The 27,889-nt window shown below is 32.3% G+C and overlaps 1 protein-coding gene across 1 annotated transcript; it reads left to right on the forward strand.

Annotated features, from left to right (window-relative positions):
- The first annotated feature begins 11,808 nt into the window (after positions 1-11,808).
- LOC126889687 (facilitated trehalose transporter Tret1-like) lies at positions 11,809-26,480 on the forward strand. Its single transcript, XM_050658203.1, has 2 exons — positions 11,809-11,993; positions 22,828-26,480. The coding sequence occupies exons 1-2, from the start codon at positions 11,867-11,869 to the stop codon at positions 24,147-24,149; spliced, it is 1,449 nt and encodes a 482-aa protein (XP_050514160.1). The 5' UTR covers positions 11,809-11,866; the 3' UTR covers positions 24,150-26,480.
- Positions 26,481-27,889: the final 1,409 nt, after the last annotated feature.

Below are 27,889 nucleotides of genomic sequence, written 5' to 3' on the forward strand. Positions count from 1 at the left end.
ACTATTTAAGGTCTAGTATGACACAAGAAAGGCTTTCAAATCTAGCTATAATAAGCATTGAAAATGATGTTGACATAGATATTAATGACATTATAAAAGAATTTGCTATCCGAAAATCTAGAAAAATTGATTTTAGCTTTTGAAAAATATGGTCAAACATTAAATAATACCTACCAATTTCAAGATGTGTATTATTATCATAAGTATGTATTCGGATATAGGTATAAGTACGTAATTTTTTATAATTTGTTTTTACATCTGGTACATAATATGTATATACATATGTGACTTACTTTTCATTTAATTAAATATATATCTGATGTTATTAAATTGTGATATAACTAAATAAATAAAATTGTTTGGTTTATTTTAAGAATAGTTCTCTACCTATCTAGCTTCCCTTATGTCGTTCACCTTCTTCACGGTATATAGGAAATAAGTCTTATTTTCTAGGCTGTAACCTCCTTCAACTTATCGCCCAGAAGGGGCGGCACACAAGAGTTTGCACCCCGGCGGCAGGTGAGCTAGAGCCGCCCTTGTTCCAATGTTGACATTCTTAGCAAGATTCATCTTGTTATAATTTTTTGAGGTTCAGTAACATTTTCATCTTTTACGACTGGACTATAAACCAGAAAAAAATTAGCAATATTCAAAACAAAAAGAAAAAAAGCAAAAAGAAATCTAACGAACCGGAGAACTAAAGATTTCTTACCCTGGAAAACAAATTCTTCTGATTAGTTGCAAAAAGACAAGTGGTCTTTCATTAATATTCAAAACCCTTATCCTGTCAGTACTGACATTTTCTTCTTCTTCTTCTTCTTCATCGTGCGACTAGGATTACTCCTGTTTGTCTGCATCTTATTCTGTTTCAGATGTTGTTGACTGTACATTGTCTTTCCACCTTTTCTGCGGCATTCCAACGGGTCTTTTGCTAATCTGCTATACGGCTTGTTGTTTTTACAGATGTTCGCTAATCTATCTGGTTCCATTCGGTTTACATGTACGTTCCAGTTTTTCTTTCTTATTTTTATCCTCCTGTTAATATTTTGAATTTTGCATCTGTCTCTTAATAGTATGCCAGCTAATTGATCTTAATACTTTCATTTCGATATTGTTGATTTGTTGTTTCGTCTTTCTTGTATCGGTCCTTGTCTCCGCTGCATATGTTAGGATAGGTCTTACTGTTGTCTTGTATACTTTTATTTTGCGTTCCGTGGTCAGATATTTGTTTCTCCATGTCTCCATATGGTTTCTCGGAGGCAACCACTTACTCTTTGTCAACAAACCACCTATCAACTCTCAACCACTATGCTTTCTGTTTCTCCTGTTAACATTATAATTCTGGTCTTGTTGTTCTTGTTAATTTCATTAATTAGCCTTATTATCTGATGGTCTATTTGTTCAGCTTGTAATAAATTTAAGATGTCATATGGAGTACTGACATATGGATTGAAAATATGGACCATCTCCAAGAGATGAACAGATATATACCTCTCGCTTTTATTTGAATGAAAGGAATATTCGGTGACATCTTTAAAAACCGTATTTGGAGGACGTACAACTATGTATATACCGTAAATACAAACAGATATCTGGTGGTAAAGACGTAATATCTCTCATAAAAATAGGAAGACTAAGATGGGCAGGATCTAGCAAGATCACAGCAGAACAACTCTCCTCAGACGAATCCGTATGTCATAGACAGTGGGAAGTAGAGGAAGAGGTAGGCCAAAACTTATATGGAAGGATGGTGTAGAAGATGATAGAAAAATATATGCAGGTGCATCAAACTGGAAACGGTTGGCAATGGATTAGGAGGATCGAAGCTCTATTATAGGGCTCTAGCACCAACGATGATGATACATAACCCCTTTATGCTCTCACCTCTAATTTTTTTATTTAGCTTAAATGCTTCGACAATTAAGGCAATTGGGATGGTCCAGTTGATTTCGCAATCAAACTTATAGTATGTTAAGGGCCGGTTGTTCGAACGCTAATCAACAATGATCACTATCAAATATTTAATTACTGTCACCAAAACTTCCAATGTCAACTTTTATTGGGTTGCTGAAAACATAATTGATTATAATTATGAGATTAGTTAATCAATTAACATAACAATTATTAACATAATTGATTAAGTAATTTCATAATTGTAATCAATTATGTTTTCAGCAACCCAAACAAAGTTGACATTGACAGTTGGTGACAGTAATTAAATATTTGATAATGATCATTGTTGATTAGCGTTCGAACAACCGGCCCGTAGTGTGTATATTGAGTAAATGTCTTGCTACTTAGTAAAGTTGTTTTTTATTCTCTTTACAAAGGGACGATAATTTGTCTTCTAATTGAACTAATTGTATCTGAACGTCTGCGGTCTCGCAGGTGCGTACCGATCCCAGAAGAATAGAAATTATTTTTATTTATTAGATTTTTAATAAAGAAAAATTTCCTATCCAGCTGGGATTCGAACTCACAACCCTTGGATCCAAAGGTAGGCTGTCTTACCACTGAGCCACAGAGAGGGACCCCTGAAAATTAATTTCAATACAGGTAATAAATTTCTAATTATTTCTGTAATTTTTGAACGATAGTAATTTTTGCTACCTACATGCCGAGCAAAAAATATGAAATGTAGTAGTAGTCTAAGAGCTAATGAACCCTCCGACTAACAGTCGTCCTGTAAGGCTAGAAATTTTTCTAGTGATAATTCATAGCACACCAAGGCTAAAAACCATGACCTGGCAGGCATCAGCCTTGCACGTGTATCTACCAGGTGAATCGAAAAGTGAATTTTAGGGGTAAAATAAACTTTCTCCTGTAAAGTTTAAATTTAAGTATGTGTTTGAGTAAGTCATTTAGAAGAAATGTGTACAATAACAGGCGATTCTGAAGAGCATAAGACCTTGCCAGGCGAGGGGAAAGATTAGAAGTTTTTCCTAAAATTATTTTTTTTGCATCGAAAAAAGTTTTTTTAGGTTTTTTGAATCATTCCAAACAGAAAAGGTCTCTAGTGATTTTTCTCTTAGGTTAATAGTTTTTGTTATATAAGCGAGTAAAAATTTTGAAAATTGCGAAATCGGCCATTTTTAACCCTAAATCGGGCATTTAACTAAAAATTTCAATGTTGCCAAGGTAGGTAGATATTCTTTAAACATTGATTGATGAAATCCCGAAGAGTTTTTTGCAATACAATATCGAAAACCCCTTTGTTTCTTAATTGCTAATCAAACGGACGATCACACTGAGGAGGTTTGAGTTTGCATAAATTCATTATCTCGAGAATGGGCAAATTTAAAGAGAAATCCTCAGACAGGTCGATTTTTATTTTTAAATTAGGCCTTTTTGGCATATATATAATACTAGTGACGTCATCCATCTGGGCGTGATGACGTAATCGATGATTTTTTTAAATGAGAGTAGGGGGTTGTGTGATAGCTCATTTGAAAGGTTATTTAATTCTCTATTCAGTAATATAAACATTAACATAATTATTTATACAGGGTGTACAAAAAATTTTTTTCTTCTTTTTGTCTAAATTAATTTAATAAAAAAAATTTTTTGTACACCCTGTATAAATAAATATGTTAATGTTTATATTACTGAATAGAGAATTAAATAACCTTTCAAATGAGCTATCACACAACCCCTAATCTCATTTAAAAAATCATCGATTACGTCATCACGCCCAGATGGATGACGTCACTAGTATTATATATATGCCAAAAAATTTAAGAATAAAAATCGACCTGTCTGAGGATTTCTCTTCAAATTTGTCCATTCTCGAGATAATGAATTTATGCAAACTCAAACGTCCTCACTTATACTACAGTGTGATCACCCGCTTGATTAGCAATTAAAAAACTTTTCGGGATTTCATCAATAAATGTTTAAAGAATATCTACCTACCTTGGCAACATTGAAATTTTTAGTTAAATGTCTGATTTAGGGTTAGAAATCGCCGATTTCGCAATTTTCAAAATTTTTAATCGTTTATATAACAAAAACTATTAACCTAAGAGAAAAATCACTAGAGACCTTTTCTGTTTGGAATGATTCAAAAAACATAAAAAAACTTTTTTCGATGCAGAAAAATTAATTTTAGGAAAAACCCCTAATCTTTCCCCTCGCCTGACAAGGTCTTGTGCTCTTCAGAATCGCCTGTCATTGTACACATTTCTTCTAAATGACTTACTCAAACACATACTTAAATTTAAACTTTACAGGAGAAAGTTTATTTTACCCCCTAAATTTGCACTTTTCGATTCACCTGAAGATACACGTGCACGGCTAATGACTGCCAGGTCATGGTTTTTAGCCTTGGTGTGCTATGAATTATCACTAGACACATTTCTAGCCTTACAGGACGACCGTTAGTCGGAGGGTTCACTAGCTCTTAGACTATAGAATGGAACACGAGTAAGAAAATACATAAAAATTAGTTCTTATCTTTTCGCAAATTTCCATAATTAGTAGAAAAAATGTCACTCAATATAGAATATCAGTAGGTATATTAACATTGACAAGATAAGGTATAAGGTGACACGTGACACTATATTTGCAATCTATACATTTTTAACGGTAGGGGAGCTCAAGCGGGGATTTTTGCAGTTACTGAGCGCGTCAGAAAATCACATGAGGAGAAACCTTGTACCAGTGGCGTACTGAGCATGGTTCCGAGGGTTCCTCTAACGCGCTTTTTGCTTCTTTTGTTTCTAATTTGTTTGGGACATGTTGAACTACACAAGTAGGTACATACTACGGAATTGCTTAATAAATTTTAATTTTTGTGTAGGTATTTATAAATAAAAACAAAAAATATCTCTTTATCAAAAAATTTGAAAACCTTTATTAAGAAATACAGAGAACGAGATTGTAAGGTTCCTTCATTTTACCTGCTATTCAAAGCCCTTGTCTCAACACTTATTTAGAATAACTGCCGGTGCCTGCCTAAATACGTACTAACACAACCACTTTTGTATTTTTTATATTTGCACGGTCTATGAGTAACAGTTGTAAACTGCAAAGTTACAGTAATTCGGGAACAGATATTCAATGCAAGTTTTATACGCTGGGCCATAAAAATAATCCCAAGACGCTCGATGTTCCTTTTGTTCGTATGTATAGCACCCTCATAACACTGCATAAATATAGACAATTATAGTGGTAAGGATAATAACGGTAGGATTAATATTAATTTACTGCTTTAATAGTCCATTTACTCATGGTAAAATATTTCAAAACGTTCAAACCAACAAAATTTAAAGAAGGGCTTGGATAGATATCTAATTTGACATACACATAACTAATATGTCAAAGAAAAAAAGTCATATTGTGCCAATGTGTGCTTTTGCCGAGGGGGTGACTTTCGCCCCTTCTCGTGGTGAAAAAATATACGTTCAAAATAAGTCATGCATTGGATGAACTAACTAATAATTCTAAGCAACTTTTTTTCTATACTGTTTTTTCAGTAAGTCTTACTTTTCGAGTTATTTGCGAGTGAAAATGTAAGTAAGTTACGATCAAAATAATGTTGGTCCCTTTTTTTTTGTTAGTAACAAAAATCGTGAAAATAAAAAAAAACCTCTAATTGGGATGCGAAATGAAATTAATCGTTACCGCTTCACAAATTAATTTACTTATGTATTTTTATAAGATCTGTAAGATTCATTGGTTCATAGGCTCCTTGGTTCATATTTTTGAAAAGGTTAAATGGGCTAAACGAGTTACTAATCACGAGTGTATACAAATTTTGAATAGCCATACCTTAACCAATTTTTGTCTTCAGGAAAACAAAAATCCAAAATATTTACAATAGCAAAACCTATATTTTTTTACTACTTGAGATTTTTGGTATCACCAATCATTTTTAAGTTATTTAAAAAAAAATGTTTTCATAATTAAAAATCAATCTTTACTCAACCAATTTTTGTCAAAAATGAGAACCGATAAAACTTACAGATGGTATATAAACACTACATAGGTAAGTCAAGTAACTTGTGAAGCGGTAACGATTAGTTTCATTTGAGATGCTAATTAGGTGGTGATTTTTACGATTTTTTTTACCAAGAAAAGGGACCAACTTTGTTTTGAGCGTACCTTGTTTACTTTTGATGCTAGAAACTTAAAATAAAACAGAAATTCAGCTTTTTTAAACGCTTTAAAAAATGTGTGATGAGTTAAAATATTCTATTTGGAATTTGACGAATAAGTACCTACCTTTCATAACCTGCGACTCTGCTCCTACTGGGTCTACAGAGGACTTTTTGAGTTATTTCGGAAAACCGTCTAGAAACGTAGTTTTTTTGTTGAAAAATGAAAATATTCACTCGCAAATAACTCAAAAAGTATTGACTTAGTGAAAACGATCTATGGAACTGAAGTTGCTTAGAATTAGTTAGTTTATCCAATTCCGGACTTATCTTGAACCTGTGACAAAATCACACATCGGCACAATATCACTTTATGTCTATGCCAAATTTCATGTCAATCCAGACGGTTCTTTAAAATTTGGAGCAAAAATCGTGAGTAAAATGAACTATAAATTAGCTTGAGTTTTTATAAAAAATGTATGATACATTTTATGATATATGACGATTTATATTCTAGCTTTTGATAGGTATACAATGTGTGGTTTTATTGGGCAGGCGGGCCAGCATCCCAACTGGAACCAGGGCTCGCTGATCTATCAGTACGCCACTGCCTTGTACCCTGTAAATGTACTCTTGCCATATTTGGACTCTTAAACAGGGGAGATCGTTAAGGGGGGTCCGAAAAAAACTATCCTTAGAAAAACTCGAAATCGTCAGATTAAGATAAGGTAAGTTAAGTACATGCATAACAGTGTATGTTTCAAAAATCTGACGATGTAAGGAAATGGGTGAGTCACAAAGTTTTACAAAAAAGCGGATATTTCGCGAAATGAACGTCAAATCGAAAAACTGAAAAATAAGTGTTCAATATTTTTCAAAAATCTACCGAATGATAATAAACATGACCTCCACGAATTGGGGTGGGGGTAACTTTAGAATTTTAAATAGGAACCCGGCGATATTTCTCGAAATGGACATCAGATCAAATAACTGAAAAATACGTGTCCAATATTTTTTTAAAAATCTATCGAATGGCATCAAACACGACCACCCACGTAGTAGGGGTGGGGGTATACTTTAAAACCTTAAACAGGAGCTCCCATTTTTTATGGCAGATTTGGATTCCTTACGTAAAAATAAGTAACTTTTATTCGAGACATTTTTTCGAATTATGGATGGATGACGCTATAATCGGAAAAAATGAAAAGAAAAATGGAATGAAAAATGGAAAGTTCCCACTAAAATGGAAAATTTTGCTTAACTTTTTTAGGTTTTAGGACCTACTGTTCACAACCCAATAGGTCCCCATAGCGCTCGAGTAACTGCAAATTTAGAAATTCATGAATTACAGAAAAAACGATAAATTTGGATGCAAAAATTGGAAAGTTCCCACTAAAATTAAAAATTTAACTTAACTATTTTTGGTTTTAGGACCAATCTTTACATACGGGGTGATTGATTAGTGGGATAAAGCTCAATAGATCCGCTATAGTAATAGATAGCAATAAAAGTTTATAACAAAAATTGTAGCCAACTTTAAGCTTTACATTAAAAAATTAGTTAGAATGTTACAGGGTGTTCGATAACACAGTGGCAGACCAAACTTATGTTTTTTTAAATGGAACACCCTATATTTCATTTTATATTCGAAATCTTCTTAACCTATCCATTACAAAAATATAAAGGTTTAGTATGTTATACAGGGTATTTACAAAGTTATAACCAATTTTATATGAAAATCGTAACAAGTTCAACTCCCTGTATAAATAAAAATAGGTAAAACAGCAATGGTTAATTAATGCCATATTTTTTTATTTATTGTCAAAATTTTAAAGAATTATTGACATTGCTAATTTTCTTTATATCAAATACGGGGTGAGTCAAAACGAAAGTACATTATTTTCTCAGTAATGTTAAATGAAACACCCTGTATTTTATATCATTATTGAAAAGTAACATTACTGTACTTTAATTGTTATGTAACATTCCCTATGGCCAAATTTATTAGTTTTCGAGATATTTTCAATTCTTGAAAATTTTGACAATACGAAAAAAAATATGGCATTAATAAACCATTGCTGCTTTGCTTATTTTTTTTATACAGGGGGTTGAACTTGTTACGATTTTCATATAAAATTGGTTATAACTTTGTAAATACCCTGTATAATATAACAAACCTTTATATGTTTGTGATGGAGAAGTTAACATGATTTCGAATTTAAAATAAAATATAGGGTGTTCCATTAAAAAAAAAAAAAAAAAGAATGTGTGTGTACTTTGTACGCACGTAAGAAGTTATACTTCTATTATATGATTTAATTACTACTTCTCAAACATTTTTATTAGAACAGTGCCAAAAATTAAAATAATAAAAGAATAAAACACACACAAACACATTAAACAAGCCACAAATGATGTCTGAACATTAATTGTCGAAAATTGTTTTAACTAAATACGTATTTTCTGAAAATACAATTATACAGGGTGTAACAAAAATACAGGTTATCAATTTAATCACATATTCTGGGACCAAAAATAGTTCCACTGAACCTAACTTACCTTGGTACAAATGTGCACATAAAAAAAGTTACAGCCCTTTGAAGTTACAAAATGAAAATCGATTTTTTCGAATATATCGAAAACTATTGGAGATTTTTTATTGAAAATGAACATGGGGTATTCTTATGGCAGTAGTATCTTAAAAAAAATTATAGTGAAATTTAGACACCCCATAAAAATTTTATGGGGGTTTTGTTCCTTTAAACCCCCCCCCCCCCAAACTTTTGTGTACGTTCCAATTTAATTATTATTGTAGTATTATTGGTTAAACACAATGCTTTAAAAACTTCTTTGCCTCTTAGTACTTTTTCGAAAAATCATTATTTATCGAGATATTTTGCATATTTGTCAAATCCACCACATATTTGTATATGGCTAAGTACGATTATGGAGACTTGATAATAATAGGAAAATTTATTTATGATTTACATTTTTAGGTATATTTTGAACCATATTAAAAAAGAAGCCACATCTCGATAAAAGGTACCTAATCGAAAAAATACAATGAAGCAAAAAAGTTTTAAAAACACTGTGTTTAACTAATGGTATCGCAGTAATAGTTTAATTGGAACGTATACAACCATCTGGGAGGTTTAAAGGAACAAAACCCCCATAAAATCTCTATGTAAACATATTAGAAAAGAAGCCGCAACTCGATAAAAACTGCTTTGTCGAAAAAATACTAAGAACCAAAAAAGTTTTAAAAATATTGAATTTAACTAATAGTATCACAATAATAATTTAATTGGAACGTACACAAAAGTTTGGGTGGGTTTAAGGGAACAAAACCCCCATAACATTTTTATGGGTTGCACAAATTTCACTATAATTTTTCTTTAAGATATTCCTCCCATAAAAATGCCACATGTCCATTTTCAATAAAAAATCTCTAATAGTTTTCGATATATTGGAAAAAATCGATTTTTATTTTGTAACTTCAAAGGGCTGTAACTTTTTTTATGTGCATATTTGTACTAAGGTAAGTTAGGTTCATTCGAACTATTTTTGGTCCCAGAATAGGTGATTTAATTTATGACCTGTATTTTTGTTACACCCTGTATAATAAATATACTTACAATCATAAAATGTATTAAAAAAAACAAAAAAGAAAGTTTCTATTGGGACTCGAACCAGCGCTGATAAGAGCGGTTGGTATTGGAATTCATTCGCCTTCTCCGCTTAGCCACGGACTCTATGTGTCATTATTTACGAAGATCGACTAACTAAACGGATTAAACTTGTGATATTTTGATATTTTGAAAATTGATCAAATTATTTTAATTTTGAATTGAAATGGTTTAGAATTGAAAAAATACAACTAAACATAGAGTAAAAAAACAATATATTAGGTGAATATTGATAGAAATTTTGATGGTAATCAAATTATATAAATAAAAGTATTACATACTATGTATTTTGGCAGATCAAATAGGTAGGTTTATACCCATGATACATTAACAATTATTACGTACCTGTTGCTTTTAAAAACTATTTAAAAGTCACTACAATATTATAAACTTTTTTGTTTCTGTCCTCACAACAATAAAACTAATATATTATACATTTGTTTACCTTTACCTTTACCTCCAAACCACAGCTGTCATATCGGATAATTTTTGACATGTCATTTGAACATCCAATCAGAACAAAGTTATAATGCGCATGCGCCGGGCTGATAGGTTTTAACATATAAAAAAATCACCCTCTATCGCCGGTAAAGAAGTATAACTTCAACAAAAGTTTGGTCTGCCACTGTGTTATCGAACACACTGTAACATTCTAACTAATTTTGTAATATGAAGCTCAAAGGTGGCTAAAATTTTTGTTATTAACTTTTATTGCTATCTATTACTATAACGGATCCATTGAGCCTCACCCCACTAATCAATCACCCTGTACATATATGTAAGAAATAAAATAGAAATGAAAGTCAATGGAATAATAACAGAATCCATAGAAGCAGACACAGGAATCAGGCAAGGAGATTCACTAAGGCTCTCTGCTGTTTAACATAATGTTGGATGCAATAATAAAACAAGTGAAAAAAAGAGGATACAAAATGAGCGATAGAGATATGTATCAAAATACTCTGTTAAGCAAGAATCATATTATCATGCCCGCACCGTTCTAGCACGTAGCGTTTCGTTTCCGAAAAATATTGATTTTAATGGTTTTAAATATGAACAATTCATATGTCCGGGGCGTATAGTATCAGACAACTCTTTGTAAAATCAGGTTTTTCGGAGACTACGCTACGTGCTGGAACGGTGCGGGCATGATAATATGATTCTTGCTTTATGCTGATAATACCGTGTTAGTAGCACAATTCGAAGACGACCTACAAATATTACTGCACGAATTCAACATTAATGTAAAAGAAATGAATATGAAAATATCAGCCCAAAAATCAAAAAGCTTAGTAATAGCCAAAAAACCAATAAGATGCAAATTGGACTTAGACAATCAAATTATACAAAAAGTAATGACTTTCAAATACCTGGGAATTAATCTACCAGCCGACAACAATATCAAAGAAGAGGTAAAAGACCAAATAATTAAAGCCAGTAAAAAGACCGGATGCCTAAACGACACAATTTGGAAAAACAAACACCTAAGAGTGGAAAAAAAGGCCCGAATATATAAGTTAGTTATTAGGCCAGTTATGACTTACACGGCCGAAACAAGACCAGATACAAGCAAAACACAAAGACATCTGGAGAACAACGAAATGAGGATCTTAAGAAGGATTGCTAGAAAAGGACTAGAGGACAGGGTAAGAAGTGAGGAAATCAGACGCATATGTGGAGTAGACAATATAAATACCTGGGTAAAGAACAGAAAAAAGAGTGGAATCAACACATAAACAGTATGTCTGAAGCAAGGATAGTAAAAATAGTCAGAGACAAGTCAACGTTAGACAGAAGTATAGGACGCCCAAGGCAAAGATGGAATGACAATTTAGGGACAGAATGAAAGGACTGCCTTCATAAAAGAAAAAGAAGAAGAAAAGGATTTAATCTTCACAACCGAATAGGTCCCCATAACGCTCGAGTAACTGCAAATTTAGCATACTTGCCTCCCCTACTATATAATGAAAACCCATGTATATTTTATATTGTTGAAATTGAACCCAATAATATGCAAGAGACGCAAGATTATCGTATAAACAGTTGGAACCTAGTCAGCTTTAAAAACAAAATAATTGTTGTAAAATGGAGCAACGATATCAAGTGGTTTATAAAAGTGTTGGTGAAAATATAGATGGGAAACTTCTATTGAAGAAAGAAGATGGTCCACAAAGGAAAAATAGAACCTTTCTTTATCTTTCAGCAGTCATAGGTAATATATGTTTTTATCACCAAATTCCTCCAAATAATTTAAATCTTAATAATTATACAGGGTGTTTCATTGGGAAACGAAAATACTTTAATTGTAAATAGAGGTCACCGAGGCGGTTCCAGGTATACTACATTTTTTGCCCTATCGACTTTTATAACCGAGTTACAGGGTGTTTTATCGATTTTGCCAATTTCTTTCCTAAGCCATAACTTTAGAACCACCCTGTATATTTTTTTGATACTTGATACACATGTGTCTCATCCAAAACCCAAACGACCGACATACTAATCGCAGGAAAAATCCAGGTCCGGATTAACAAAAACTTATAAAGTAATTGTGACCTTAAAACAACACCCTGTATATTGATATTCTGAAAATCTGTTTGCATATTTGAAAAGAGCACAAAAAATAAGTATAATCGTTCGCTTTAATTTTTTGGCCAGACAATTTTTTTGACTTTAATTTTGAAATTATATTGATTTTTTTAAGAACTCTGACATTAAAAAGCAGGTATTATTACTCATTTTAAAATTAATCAATACTTATTTACCACATTGGAACGATCCAATTATTAATCACAAGAAAATCCAGGTCTGGATTAAAAAAAAACATAAAGGAATTGTGATCTTGAAACAACACCCTGTATAGTGAAATTTTTAAAATTTGTTTGCACATTTGAAAAGACCACAAAAATCTAAGTTTATCGGTTTTCTTTAATTTTTCGTTAAGGAAATTTAAGGACTTTAATTTTGAAATTAAATATATTGATTTAAGAACACTGAAATTAAAAAGCAGATTTTTAAAGCACTTTTAACAATAAATTATTAAAGTTATTAAATAAATACCCATTTTAAAAATAATCAATACCTATTTACGACATTCGAACGACCCACTTACAAATCACAACAAAAATCCAGGTCCGGATTAACAAAATATAAAGTAATTGTAACCTTGAAACAACACCCTGTATATTGAAATTATCAAAATCCGTTTACACATAGGTATGAATAGAGCAGAAAAAACTAAGTTTAATCGTTCGCTTCAATTTTTTTTTGCTTTTAATATTTTTTTAATATTCTTTTTATTTTTTGTTTTTTTTTTTATTCTTTTTTTTTATTATTTTTTTTAATCTTTTTTTTATATATTTTTTTCCAACATACATAGGTTACAAAATAATATAATTAATTACAGGAAATATCTCATTCATACATTACATAATACAAAGGAAATACCTATCCATTCAAACGATTAGTTTTACATTCACACTTTTAATGAATTTAATTTTGAAATTATGTCGAATTTTTTAAGAACTCTGGGAACTCATAAAAATTTCGATATAATTTCAAAAGTAATGTTATTAAATTGTCTGCACAAAAAATGAAAGCGCGACATTAAACTTAGTTTTTCGTGCTATCTTCAGATGTGCAAACATATTTTAAAAATTTCAATACACAGGGTGTCTTTTCAAGGTCACAATTACGTTGTATTTTGTTGTTAATACGGACATGGATTTTTCTTGTGATTAGTGAGTCCTTCTAACGCAGTAAATAATAAAAGATTATTTTTAAAATTAGTATTTATTAATTAACTTGAATGATTTATTATTAAAAGTGCTTTAAAAACCTGCTTATTAATTTCAGGGTTCTTAAAAATTTGAATATATTTAATTTCAAAATTAAAGTTAATAAATTTTTGCACAAAAAATCAAAGTGAACCGATAAACTTGGATTTGTGTGGTCTTTTCAAATGTGCAAACAAATTTTGAAAATGTCAATATACAGGGTGTTGTTTCAAGATCACAATTACTTTATGTTTTTTTTGTTAATCCGGACCTGGATTTTTCTTGTGATTAATAATTGGGTCTTTCCAATGAGGTAAATAAGTATTGATTCATTTTAAAATGAGCATTTGTTCAATAACTTTAATAATTTATAATTAAAAGTTAATAATACCTGCTTTTTAATGTTGAGTTCTTAAAAAATTCAATATAATTTCAAAATTAAAGTCAAAAAATTGTCTGGCCGAAAAATCGAAGCAAACCATTAGACTTAGTTTTGTGCTCTTTTCAAATATGCAAAAATATTTTCAAAATTTCAATATACAGGGTGTTGTTTTAAGGTCACAATTACTTTATAATTTCTTGTTAATCCGGACCTGGATTTTTCTTGTGATTAGTATGTCGGTCGTTTGGGTTTTGAATGAGACATATATATACCGAATAATAAAAAAATATACATAGTGGTTCTAAAGTTATGGCTTTGGAAAGAAATGAGTAAAATCGATAAAACACCCTGAAACTCGGATATAAAAGTCGGTAGGGCAAAAAATTTAGTATACCTAGAACGTCCACGTTGACCTCTATTCACCATTAAAGTATTTCCGTTTCCCAATGAAACACCCTGTATATTAAAGCTGTATAGGGTTCTATCTTATACCAATCTTGGATTATCAAATTATTAATCTACTTCGCAGTCTTCGCTAAGCGACTCTTTATTTCATTTCAAGAACTTGCAACTAAGTAACTCTTCGTATTGGACGAATACCATCAGATCTAGCTATCTTCTTCTTTAAGTGCAGTCTCTCAATCGGTGGTTGGTTATCATCATCACTATCTTTACTCTATCTGCCGCTGCTATAAAGAGTTTTATTGAATTGCTTTCAAACCAGACCTTTAAATTGTTCAACCTCGACACTCCTTTTTTTATTCATTCTTCCTCTTATTTATCTTTCCCTGTATTATCAATCTTAGCAGTCCATATTGTCCCAAATTGTCCCCAAGTCCCTTGATTGCGCGTCCCAAAAATTCTAACTTGCTTATTTTTACTGTGCTTATCACTTCGTACTCTTTGTCCATTTTTCGAAATATTCTGTGTCCATGCCATTCTAAGCACCCTTCTGTAACACATTTTAAATGACTGTAGCTTGTTTATGTGTTCTTCTTCAGGGCCTCAGTTGCTTCAATTTTAATCTAAGGTCTTTATTACAGAGAAATGTTTTCATTTTTACAAAGGCACTTCTTGCTATTTCCATATCCCCTTCTGACTTGGGTTCGTTATCTAGGTATTACAATTTGTGCTCTTTGATTCCAGTTAATGTAAAGTAATCTAATCTTAAAAACATTAAATAAATAAGATATATCGCATCTCCGCTCAAACAGTGTCATAACTCAAACAAAAACGATTTTATTGCACGATATAAAACTACAAAATCTTTTCTCAAAAAGTGTTACGTCTATAATTCGAGTATTCGTCTTTAGATGACACTAGCGTCATTATATGGTCAACCAAAATCAACGATGCATCGAGCATAAACAGTGTCACATATCGATTTGCCCAAGGCATTTGTACATCTAATATCTGTATAAAGCGTCATTTGTCGTTTGTCGAGTTAAGAGAGTAGAAATGTATAGTCCGTCCGCTATAACTTTTCCCATGCGGTACGATTCATTTTCAATCAAATTAAGTCAAAACAGAAAGGGAAACGTACGCCGATGTGTGTAGTATATAGTATACAGTATACAGTATACAAAATGTATATAAACATCGACGTTCGTTTCAATTTATGTTTTGACTTAATTTGATTGAAAATGAATCGTACCGCATGGGAAAAGTTATAGCGGACGGACTATATGTAATTACATACTTTATTCAAAACAATCTGCGAATAATATGCTTAAGAGGCTACAGTAGCGATCAACAGGTAGCAACAAACGTGTTCCAAGATTGCGACTCTAATTTTGAATATTTTGTCGAGATATTTGGCACACATATTCGTAATATAATAAAGAATGGCGGTACAGAGCCCAATTTCAGAAATATGTTAGTACGTGGAAATTACTCTATAAAACTAAATAAAATATTGAAAAAAGGAGCCTGTACCGTCATTAAGAAGAAAAAAAAACTTTCTTCAAATAAACTTTTTTATCCCATGCCTAGATTTTGTGTAAACTTGGAACGACTAAAATTTTTTATTTCTAACAAGAAATCGAACATATAACTAAATAACTAATTAGGCAACATAAAGAAATTATCACTGTCATTTTGACAAACCTACGTCAGATTTTCTCTAATCTGTTCTGTCATCTTTATCGATATCTGTTCAGTGCAGTAGTGTGTTAATTTAAGAATTCGTTTTTGTTGTTTCATAGGAAAGTATAGTGTTTATTGATAGTTAATTTATTATATATTTGTTGTTGTTGTATAAGTTGTTGGCCTCTTTGAAAGAATAGATTGTTGTTAATTGTGAGTTTTAGTTATATGTAGGTAGGTAAGTATATTTTACGTAAAAATAATTCGAATTCTAATGCGAGCATATAAAGTTTTAGGAGGATTTTTTATTCTAAAAATATTATCAATAGTTTAACAAAATGGAAAAAGTAAATCAAACTAAAAATAAAGTGAAACCTTCCAAGAAAAAGCCCATTAAAAACCGTGCCAAAATTATGCGAAAATCAAAATTTGTTTCGCTTCACAACAAAAAATTATTATTTATTATTGTTTGATTATTAGATATTTCATGCAAATACCTTTCTAAATACCTATCTTAACATAAAATTTTCACCCATTTTGGTTTATTTTTATAAATATCTATTTATTAATAATAAAATCGTTTTCTATTACTTCCATTTAGCGCGACTATGATATTGTCAAAATATTAATCTTAGATAATGTCAAAGATTACCACTGTTGCCAAAGTTTATGATACTATCTCCCGAAGTTATATTTTGTTGCTACCTGTTGATCGCTACTGTTTACTCTTAACAAAAGTGACATATTTATCTTTTTTTGCAGTTGTTTTGTATTTCAATGTTGTTACTTATGTTTAAGGGGATGGGTACGTATTTTCGGCTGCAATGCTATTCAAATGGGGATTCATTTTTTTTTCAATTTTTCAAAAATATTTATTGGTTTTTTCAGGATTCAAAAAAAAATGAACACAATTTCCGTGGTAATATTTTCCAAATCTATCTTTGTCTTGCAACGCACTCTGCACTCAGTCGAATAGAATATTGTCAGCATATTGTCAGTCAGACAGTGACAATCAGTGACAATTTTAAATATTTGACATGGCATCGGGAATATTTTGAGTTGGTGATTAAATAATATTGATATATAGTGTATTTGATAAATAATTGATTTAAGACGTGAACTTAATAAAAAGTTATTTATTGTGTATTATTTGTGGAAGATCCCAGCAGAGAATACATCAGGATAATATATTCTGTGATCCAAGTATTTTGTTGTTAAAGATGTTCAAAATTGCGAGGACTGGCCAAGTACCTAAGAGGTGGAGGCCATAAAACTAAAAGGGGAAGAAGAAGATGTTCAAAATTGTAAGCGTTCCATAGTAACAATATATTATTAAAAAATCACTTTAACACTTTTCCTCTTTTCTTGATTGAGTATTAGTTTTTGTTGTACATATAAATTATTACAATCACTGAATACATAGTTAGTGAAAAAATTTTAACATTTATTAACTGAATTAATAATTTGCAATTATACAAATAACAGTTATCCAAGAACATTCAAAAGCCATCTCTTTAAGTTAATGATGACATTTTCAAGTAGAATGACATTCTAATTAGTAATGTTTACATATCCATACCAGTGTGAATTTTACTACACCTAATTTGCCGTGTAAAGACAGAAAAGTAGGGATAGCCGTAACATATTTGCGAATTATGTACCGATGGCCTTAAAGTTAGATCATTAAAAAGTTTAACTCTGTTAACCAGATAATAATAATGATATTATATTCTATACTTCAAGAGCCACTTTTAATAAATAATATTTCGTAAATTTTTCGTTATTTTATTTGTATAGTGTCACAAATCCAAAAACAGAACGTTTTCACTCTCTACAAAGAGCATCATCAGTGTTATAAGTTTAACATTCTGAGCCACCCAAAAATACAGAGGTTAAAACCCTTTAAAAGTTGACTACATGTCTTACATATTGAAATAAATTATGGAATCCAAAGGAAGGATATAATCCCTATGTATAAAGCCCTGGGGCAACATATGACTCCCATGAGGTACGTGGGGTGCTAGGTTATAATTAAGTCTTCACATTGAGAGAGGTAAACTTGGGCAACTTGAGTTGGCTTTCACCTTTCTCAATGTGAAGACCTGATTATAACCTAGCAACCCACGTACCTCGTGGGAGTTATATGTTGCCCCAGGGTATACTTGGGCAACTTGAGTTGCCTTTTACTTTGGGAAAATACTCTTTAAAGCATCCTGATAAAAAGTTCTCATTGGCACAACTTAATTGTATGAAGGATTTTCAAGATGCACAAACTCGGAAAATGATAAGATTTACTGGGTATTCCAATTCCCTGAGTTACTGGTTATCTGGCAACATGTAGAAGTTTGGATCAAGGAAAAGTACTAGTAGTCTAGGATTTTTTCCTGGCTATCCAATGGCGACCTTTACTTTGACTTTGACCTTCAACGGACGTCATCTTCTAGAGTTTCAAGGGTTTTCGGCAATAAGTTGATATAAACAGATTACTCATGGGTTTTTGGGATCGCTAAACACGAATATGCCATCAGAATTGACCTCCGGAGGACGTGGTGGCCAGGGCCACTGCAAGGGAAGTCATCTTCTAGAGTTTTGGTGGTTTTCGGCATTTAATTGATTCAAATGAATTACTGGAGGCTTTTTTGAGGTCGCTAAACACGAATATGCCACCAGAACCGACTACCGAAGCACTTGGTTTCCAAGGTCAATGAAAGGCGCTCCTGGAGTTTCGAGGGTCTTTGGTACTACATGCAAGCGGCTTAGTTATAGTTTTTTGGGGTGGCTGAACACGAATACTTGATCAGCACAGACACTGGAACACCTGGTGCCTAAGACAGGTTATCTTCTGGAGGTAAAAACCTAAGAGTAATTCATTTGATTCCTCCGAAACACCAGAAGATAACCTGTCTTAGGCACCCGGTGCTCCTGTGTCTGTTCTGATCACGTATTCGTGTTCAGCAACCCCAAAAACCTATAATTAATCCGTTTGCATTAATGTAGTACCAAAGACCCTCGAAACTCCAGGAGCTCCTTTCGTTGACCTTAGAAACAAGGTGCTGCGGGAGTCGGTTATGGTGGCATATTCTCAAAAAACCCTCAAATAATTCATTTGAATCAATTAAATGCCGAATACCATCGAAACTCTAGAAGATGATGTCCCTTGCAGTGGCCCTGGTCACCACGTCCCCCGGAGGTCAATTCTGATGGCATATTCGTGTTTAGCGATCCCAAAAACCCATGAGTAATCTATTTATATCAATTTAATGCCGAAAACCCTCGAAACTCTAGAAGATGACGTCCGTTGAAGATCAAGGTCAAAGTAAAGGTCATCATTGGATAGCCAGGAAAAAATGTTAGACTATTAGTACTTTTTCTTGATCCAAACTTCTACATGTTGCCAGATAACCTGCCAGATAACTCATATAATTGGAATACCCATGCAGTAAATCTTATAATTTTCTGAGTTTATGCCTCCATATCTTGAAAATCCTTCATACGATTGAGTTGTGCCCATGAGAACTTTTTATCAGGATGCTTCAAAGAGTATTTTCCCAAAGTATGAACGAAATCCACTGTTACCTAATTTCCATAAGGTTTGTACGGGGTACTTTACTTGTAATGAATGGTATACAGCCAGCTACAGGAAATTATTCCTTGTGGACTAAAATAGTCGTCATTATACTAATTTTAATAGTATTTGAACTAAACCCGAAAAAGTTCTAGCGCACATTTTATCCGTCGTTTTCTCGTTACTTTGCTTTTTTGAATTATGACCCTGTTTGAGCGGAGGTGCGATATACACACACCGGCAAAATTAGCCGAACACGTTAAAAATGGGACATGTTTGATGTCTCGTCTTTCATAAACCAGTGGTCCGATTTCAGTGATTCTTTTAGTATGTTATAGCCTTATTATTTAAGAATATCGGTGTAATAATATTGTTGCTAGACAGGTAAATGTCATTTTATACCGGGTGTAACAAGCATACTGTGTTTTTTTCTTAAAGTTCGGAACACCCTGTGGAATATTCCAGCATATTTAAAATATTAAAACTAAAACTCGATTGTAGAATTATGCTTTCTTAACATTTTCTTTTTTGATTCATTTGCTTATGTTGGAAAATAAAAAAGTTATGTGCTTTAACAACTAGCCATGTTTTTTATCAATAAATCTTCATAGTAGGGGACAGGGGCGGTTCGTGATAGTACAAGATGGTGAGGCACACTACACTTGAGGATTATTATTATTATGGTTAGATTTTCTTTAATAGCCGGAAGGTCGATTTTGTGACGTCATAACGTCACAGAACGGCACCGTATTTATTTTAAGGCTTGCAAACGATATTAAATAACAATTTTATTCGCAAAAGAATAGCTACGAAAGTTCTAAGTCTCTAACAGGTTCATACTCATAGTAGCTGTTTTTTTAGCTAAAAATAATAATTAATATGATACCACATATCAAAACAGCATGAATCAGATGTTTGTCGTTGGCTCATCAGCGTTGAACACTTGAACAGTCATATTAAGCAAAATTTACATTATATACTACATGAAAACAACGGACAACTGATTCCAGTGGCGTAACTGGGGGGTTGGGGGTTATAAGCCTTAAATGCCTTAAATCCTTAAAGCCTTAAATCCATACCCCCAGAGACCCACCAGTTGTAGTCCCCCTTAGGATCATTCTGGTTTGGCCGTTGACTGATTCTGTTATTATTAATCACTTGCCAAAAAGAAATTATGGTACGCAAACAATATACCTGCAAACACGTGATAATTTCATTTTAGAACCAATTTTATTATATTGTAAATGTATTGCATATATGCAAATAGAAACAAGCAAGTAAGCAAATTACGGTTATATTATAAGATTGTTTTTTTATGTTAAATAAACTAAGGGTTAAATTTTATTTTTTTGGTTTTTTATTTATTTTATAAACAGCGTACTTAAAAGTAAATGAATTATTATGAAAGAAATCATAATTTCTAATTTTTTTATTAATTTATTTATTTAATTGACATTGGCAAATGACTTTCAGCCAGTCATAGCATAATAACATATTCTAAACATCTATTGTATCTCTTATACTAATAGTAAGTACACGTAACTAGAACAAACTGCTCTAACAAACTACCTAAAACTGCAAAACCACGCTAGAGGCATATTTTTGCCTGCCTCTGAAAGGATACTTAATCCCGCTTCCAAAAATTATTCTCAGTCATGCTGCCGGCCGATCTCCGTCGGCTTCGTAATATGCTAGACGAGGTACCATCAGAGGCAGTGCCTCTAATGATACCTTGTAGAGTAGGTATATCGGTGTGTTATGGTCAGGGCCGTACTAATTTTTTTTATCATAAAAATAAAGTTAATAAAAAAGTTTTATAATAAAAATTAAATTATTTAGCAATTTTCAAAAAGTTAAATTGTATTTAAAGAATTATTGATGATGATATAACGAAAATAAAGTTATTTAGCAAATTTCAAACAGTTAAATTGTATTTAAAGAATTGATGATGAAATAACGAAATAACGTAAATAGTCGATTGTTATACTGTGAGTTGTGAGGCACTGCCTCACCTGCCTCATAGGACCAGCCGCCACTGGTAGGGGAGAAAAGTATGCTAAATTTGCAATTACTCGAGCGTTCTTGTGACCTGGAGTGGATTGTGAAGAGTGGGTGCTACAACCAAAAAAAGTTAAGTTAAGTTTTCCATAAAGTGGGGACTCTCCATTTTTCAATTTAATTTTCCATTTCCACCAATCGTTTTTTCCGATTATAGCGCTATTTATCCATAATAGGAAAAAATGTTGCGAATAAAAGTTGCTTATTTTTACGTCAAGGATCCAAATCTGCAATAAAAATTGGGGGCTCCTATTTAATATTTTAATGTAACCCCCCACCCCACCTCCGTGGCGGGTCGTGTTTGGTGCCATTCGGTAGATTTTTGAAAAATATTGAATAGGTGTATTTTGCAGTTTTACGCTCTGATGTTCATTTCGCAAAATATCGCAGGGTTCGTATTTATAATTTTTAATTTACCCCCTACCCCTCTCCGTGGGGTGTCACGAGCCCCCACGGAGGTGGGGTGGGGGTTTTAATTTAAAATCTTAAATAGGAGCCCCCAATTTTTATTGCAGATTTGGATTCTTTACGTAAAAATAAGCAACTTTTATTCGACATATTTTTTCAAATTACGGATAGATAGCGCTATAATCGGAGAAAAATGATTGTTTCAAATGGAAAAATAAATTAAAAAATGAAAAGTCCCCCACTTTATGGAAAACTTAACTTAACCTTTTTCTGATTTTAGCACATACTCTTCACAATCCAATAGGTTCCCATAACGCTCGAGTAACTGCAAATTTAGTATACTTTCCTCCCCTACTATGAGGATTTATTGATGAAAGACATGGATAGTTTTTAACGCACATAACTTTTTTATTATCTCATATAACTAAATGAATCGAAAAGGAAAATGTTAAGCAAGCCTAAGTCTACAATCGAGTATTAATTCTAATATTTTACATATGCTAGAATATTCCACAGGGTGTTCCAAACTTTAAGAAAAAAACACAGTATGATTGGTACACCCGATATAAAATGGTATTTACCTGTCTAGCAACAATATTATTACAACGATATTCTTAAATAATAAGGCTATAACATACTAAAAGAATCACTCAAATCGGACCACTGGTTTATGAAATACGAGACATCAAACATGTCCCATTTTTAACGTGTTCGGCTAATTTTGCCGGTGTGTGTAGTATTAGTAATTGTAATTTATAGTTGTTTTTTTTTTCAGCCAATTTATTTGTATTCAGCGTATCGAGTCTATTCAGTTGGTCTTCACCTGCAATAGAAAAATTAACTTCAAATAGTTCGGATATCAATCCATTGGGAGAACCAATAACAGCAGTACAAGAATCATGGATAGCCTCTTTACTGCAACTAGGAGCAGCAATTGGCCCGCTTCTATTTGGAAAGATCTCTGACATAATAGGAAGAAAGAAGACTTTATTAGTAATGGCAGTCCCAAACGTCATTTGTCTGTTAACAATATGTTATGCAAGAAGCATAACCATTTTTTATATATGCAGGTTTATGAATGGTCTAGTCACAGGAATGGCATTCGCTATTACACCAGTATATCTTTCAGAAATCGCAGAAGTACACAACAGAGGAGCGATCTCAAACTTGATGACTTTCTTCATGAACTCAGGTGTTTTGTTTAGTTTTTTGTTAGGACCGTTCTGTTCTCTTAAGCTTCTGACATTTTTCTGTGCCTTACCTTCAATTTTGTTTATTATTTTATTTGGTATGTTCATCCCGGAAAGTCCAAAATTCCTAGTATCTGTGCATAAGGAAGATGAAGCCAAGGAAGGTCTAAAAAAACTGAGAATGACAAAGGACGTTAATGATGAATTTAAAGCAATATTAGCTTCAATTGGAGCTTCAAAACACCAAAAAGGCGCTTTAGAAATATTTAAAGATGCTAGATCTAGAAAAGCTCTGATTATAACCATAGGATTAATGTTTACTTGTCAATGTTCTGGAGTTAATTCAGTTATAAGTTATCTTGATACTATTTTTAAAGTATCTGGTTCTACTCTACCACTCTACTTTTTGACAAATGCAGTGGCAGTTATACAAGTTGTCGGAAATTGTATTTCGGTAGTATTAATAGAGAAATTAGGAAGAAGACTTCTAATTTTGACATCGGCAGTATGTGTTTTAATGACCGAAATTACACTTGCAGCTTACTTTTACCTCAGAGATGTTCAACATTACAATATGGATGCGATATCCTGGTTACCAGCCGGCAGCACAATTGCCTTCATCTTTGCTATAAGCTTAGGGGTATCTCCACTACCGTTTACCATTGTGGGAGAGATCTTTCCTCAAAGTACTAAAGCTTCCGGGGCAGCTCTTGGTTGCTGTGTTTTATTTATTTTTTCTTTTGCTGTCACGTTCACTTTTAGGGTATTTATGAGCTTGTATGGCATAGCTATTTGTTTCTCTTTGAACACTTGTTTTGTGTTTTGTGGTATGCTCTTTATTTACTTTGTTCTCCCCGAAACGAAAGGAAAAACTGATAGCGAAATTCAAAAATTGTTAACAAAGTAAATATTAGGCCTGGATCCCGAGTGCCAAAAAAAAGTTGATTAATAGCAAGCTAAAAATTTGTTAATAGCTTAACGGTGTCTAGTCGGACAAACTTTAATGTATGGGAACACTGGAACAGGGGAAGTTTTAATTGTGGAACGTGATTTTAATTGTGGAACGTGTCATCCTGACAAGTTTATGATTGTGAAAACTAGCAGGTTCTTTTTAAGCTTATTTAATACCAAACTTTATGTAATATATGAAAAAATGTTTGCCCGACAAATATGTTGGTCATTTTAATAAGTCCTACACCTAGAACATTTCAATTGGCCAGAAATATGTTGGTGAGGAACAGCAGTCTGGGTTTTTCATGAGATTTTAATGAAAGGTTATCAAATCATATAGAAGTTCTGTCCGACAAAATACATGGGACGTTTTCGTAGTCTGACGTTCCAAATTTGTATTCCACAATTAAAACTTCTCCTGTTCCAGTGTTCCCGTACATCAAAGTTTGTCCGACTAGACACCGTTAAGCTATTAACAAATTTTCAGCTTGCTATTAATAAACTTTTTCTTTGGTACGCGGTATCCAGGCCTATATGAGATTAGGTGAAAATAATCGGTCTTCTTCTTAACGTGCCCTATCAAGTCCCCTTGACTTTGGCGATTAACATGGCGAAATTGTCTCTGTCTCGAGCTATTCTAAATAGTTGTTCTGCTTTCTTTATTCCTGTCCACTCCCGGATATTCTTCAACCAAGAGGCCTGCTTTCTACCAATTCCTCTGCGTCCTTCGATTTTACCCATCATAATAAGTTGAAGAATATTATACCGGTCTCCCCTTACTACGTGTCCAAAATAGGCCATCTTTCTATATTTGATGTTACCAAGCAGCTCGCGGGTAGCATTTGCTCTCTTAAGGACTGCCAGATTTGTCAGCATAGCCGTCCATAGTATTTTCAGAATACGTCTGTGCAGACACATTTCAAAGGCCTCCAAACGGTTAATGGTGGATATTTTTAATGTCCATGCTTCGACACCATACAAGAGGACTGACCAAATGTAGCATTTAATCATGCGCTTTCGAAGTTGAAGTTGCAAGGTATCATTACAGAAGAATGACCTCATTTTTAAAAATGTGCGGGCTATCTCGATTCTTATCGGGTAAAAATAATCGGTACTTACAACAAAAATTATATTATGAGGTAGTAGGATTAGTAATATTTAAGTCCATTATATATTACGGTTTTTTATACAAATAATTTTAAGAAATTTTGTTATTCGTATGAATTAAATAATAATGATATTATGTTTTGTTTATTTTTATTTTTTTTTTAACAGCGCAGTTACTCCAACTAAATTTTTTGTCTTTTCTCCTAAGTGTCCATCCTTTGGGGGATGCCTCACAACACGGTATGGCCTATTTTACTTACTTCTTCTTAAGGTGCCTTCTCCATTACTGAAGGTTAGCTGTCTTCTTCTTCTTTAAGTGCTATCGTCGGCAATCATCATAGCTATTCAGATTTAAGAGACGGCTGCTCTGAAAAGTGCCACGATATTCTTCGTCTGCCTATGTTTCTTTTTCCTTGAATATTTCTCTGCATAATCAATTGGAGCAAGTTGTATCTCTCTCCACGTGTAATATGTCCGAGATATTCCAATTTTCTTCTATTGATGGTACATATTTAATATTTCCATTTCTTTATTCATGTTTCTCAGAACCTCTTTGTTTGTGAAGTGTTCTGTCCACGATATTTTCAGAATTCTTCTGTACACCCACAGCTCGAATGATTCTAGTTTTTTCATTGATGCAGCATTCAAGGTCCAAGCTTCCATTCCATAAAACAAAGTCGAGAAAACGTAACACCTAGCCAACCTAACTCTTAGCTCCAACTTCAAATCTCTTGTGCAGAGCACTTTTCTTATTATAGGTTGGCTATAACTACAGCAAATTGCTCTCTATCTTGAGCGGTTCTTAGTATCGAATGTGTGTCCATGCCTGTCCATTCTCTTACGTTCTTCAGCCAGGAGCATTTTTTTCTTCCTGAACCTCTTCTTCCTTCCACTTTCCCTTCTATTATGCGGCGTAAACAGTTATATCTTTCTTCTCTGTAAATATGTCCTAGATAACTCGATTTTCTGTTTTTTACAATATTTAGGAGTTCTCTCTCAGTCCCCATTCTTCTGTAAAAATTGTAAAAATAGATTTAGTAGTTTAGTAAAAAATGTAAAAATATAAAAAAAAATATCTGTAATCCCATCAGGAAAAAAACGACCTGTATTAGTCACTAGAGGCCAGGTCATATGTATGAACAATAAATAAATAAAAAATAAATAAATAAATAAGTCCCCATTCTTCTATAGATTTTTTTTATAGATTATCCCCATTCACTATAGATCCTGAAGTGCTTGGAGGCATAGCATATGCAGATGATTTTTTGTTGATCATAGATGCAAACTCAAGAAGAGAATTAGAAAATAAATCAAATGAAGTATTAATAAGAGTAAATGATTGGATGAATAAAGTAAAATTAGCAATATCAGATTTAAAAACAACATATAGTTTAATAAAAGGAAATTTAGAAAGAGATCCAATTATAAAAATTAGAGGGAAAACAATAAAAAGAAAAATGGAAACAAGATATTTAGGTATTATAATAGATGAACAAAAATTATTTACAAAACACATGAGTTGTGTCTGTGAAAAGACAACAAAGATCATGCATAGCATTGCTAGTCTAGCACAGAAGGAATATAGAATTTCGTTCCGACAGATGAGAATATACCTAAGTACAATACTTGCATCAATTGTAGGGTACGGTTCAAGTGTATGGGCACATAGATTAATAAATAAAAAAAATGCAGAAAAATTAAATAGAGCTCAGAGAGGATTTCTTGTAAGAATGACCGGAGCATTTGGAACAACTGCAACACAGGCACTCACAGTTTTAACTGGAGTAATGCCAATGCATTTAGAAACACAAAAGAGCATGTAATTATTGGCTAAAAAAAGAATAATATGAAAAAATAATACAAATAATAGGATTAGATATAAGAAATAAAAGAGAATTAAAAGAAATAATAAATAGAAAAAGACAAAATGAATGGGAAAATTCAACAAAATCTAGACGTTTATACAATTTTATACCAATATTAGAAAACATTCCAAATTATTTTAATCCAAAACAAGGATTAGTACACTTTTTAACAGGACATGGAGCGTACCCAACATATTTGGAAAGATTTAACTTAAAAGATGATGCATATTGTGAATGTGGAGAACTAGGTACACCAGAACATTGTGAAAATACTATAGAAAATGAAGAATATAGAGAAATGAGAAGAAGATTAGAAAGAATTGAAATAAAAGATATATTACAAAATGAAGAATATTTTGAAATATTAAACAATCTAACAGAAATAATATCTAAAAAACAACAAGAAATCTATAATAATAGAAGAAGACAACAAATAATCCAACCCTGATGAAGTTGAGTAAGATAAAGTTAAAATAAATAAAATAAAATATAAATTCAAAAATAGATATTTACAATTATAATAATAATAATTCAATATAAAATAAATAAATAAAAATAATAATTCAATAAATAATTCATTAAATTTAAAAAAAAGACTACCAACTCTCTTCTGAAAATAGAGGGACTGTCTTTATAACTTAGAAGGGAGTTGATAGTACCAAAAATATTTTAACAAATGTATATTGTTTATTTAAATTTGTTAAATGTATTTGTTAAATGTAAT

This window comes from Diabrotica virgifera, chromosome 8, assembly GCF_917563875.1.
Source record: "Diabrotica virgifera virgifera chromosome 8, PGI_DIABVI_V3a".
Lineage (NCBI taxonomy): Eukaryota > Metazoa > Arthropoda > Insecta > Coleoptera > Chrysomelidae > Diabrotica > Diabrotica virgifera.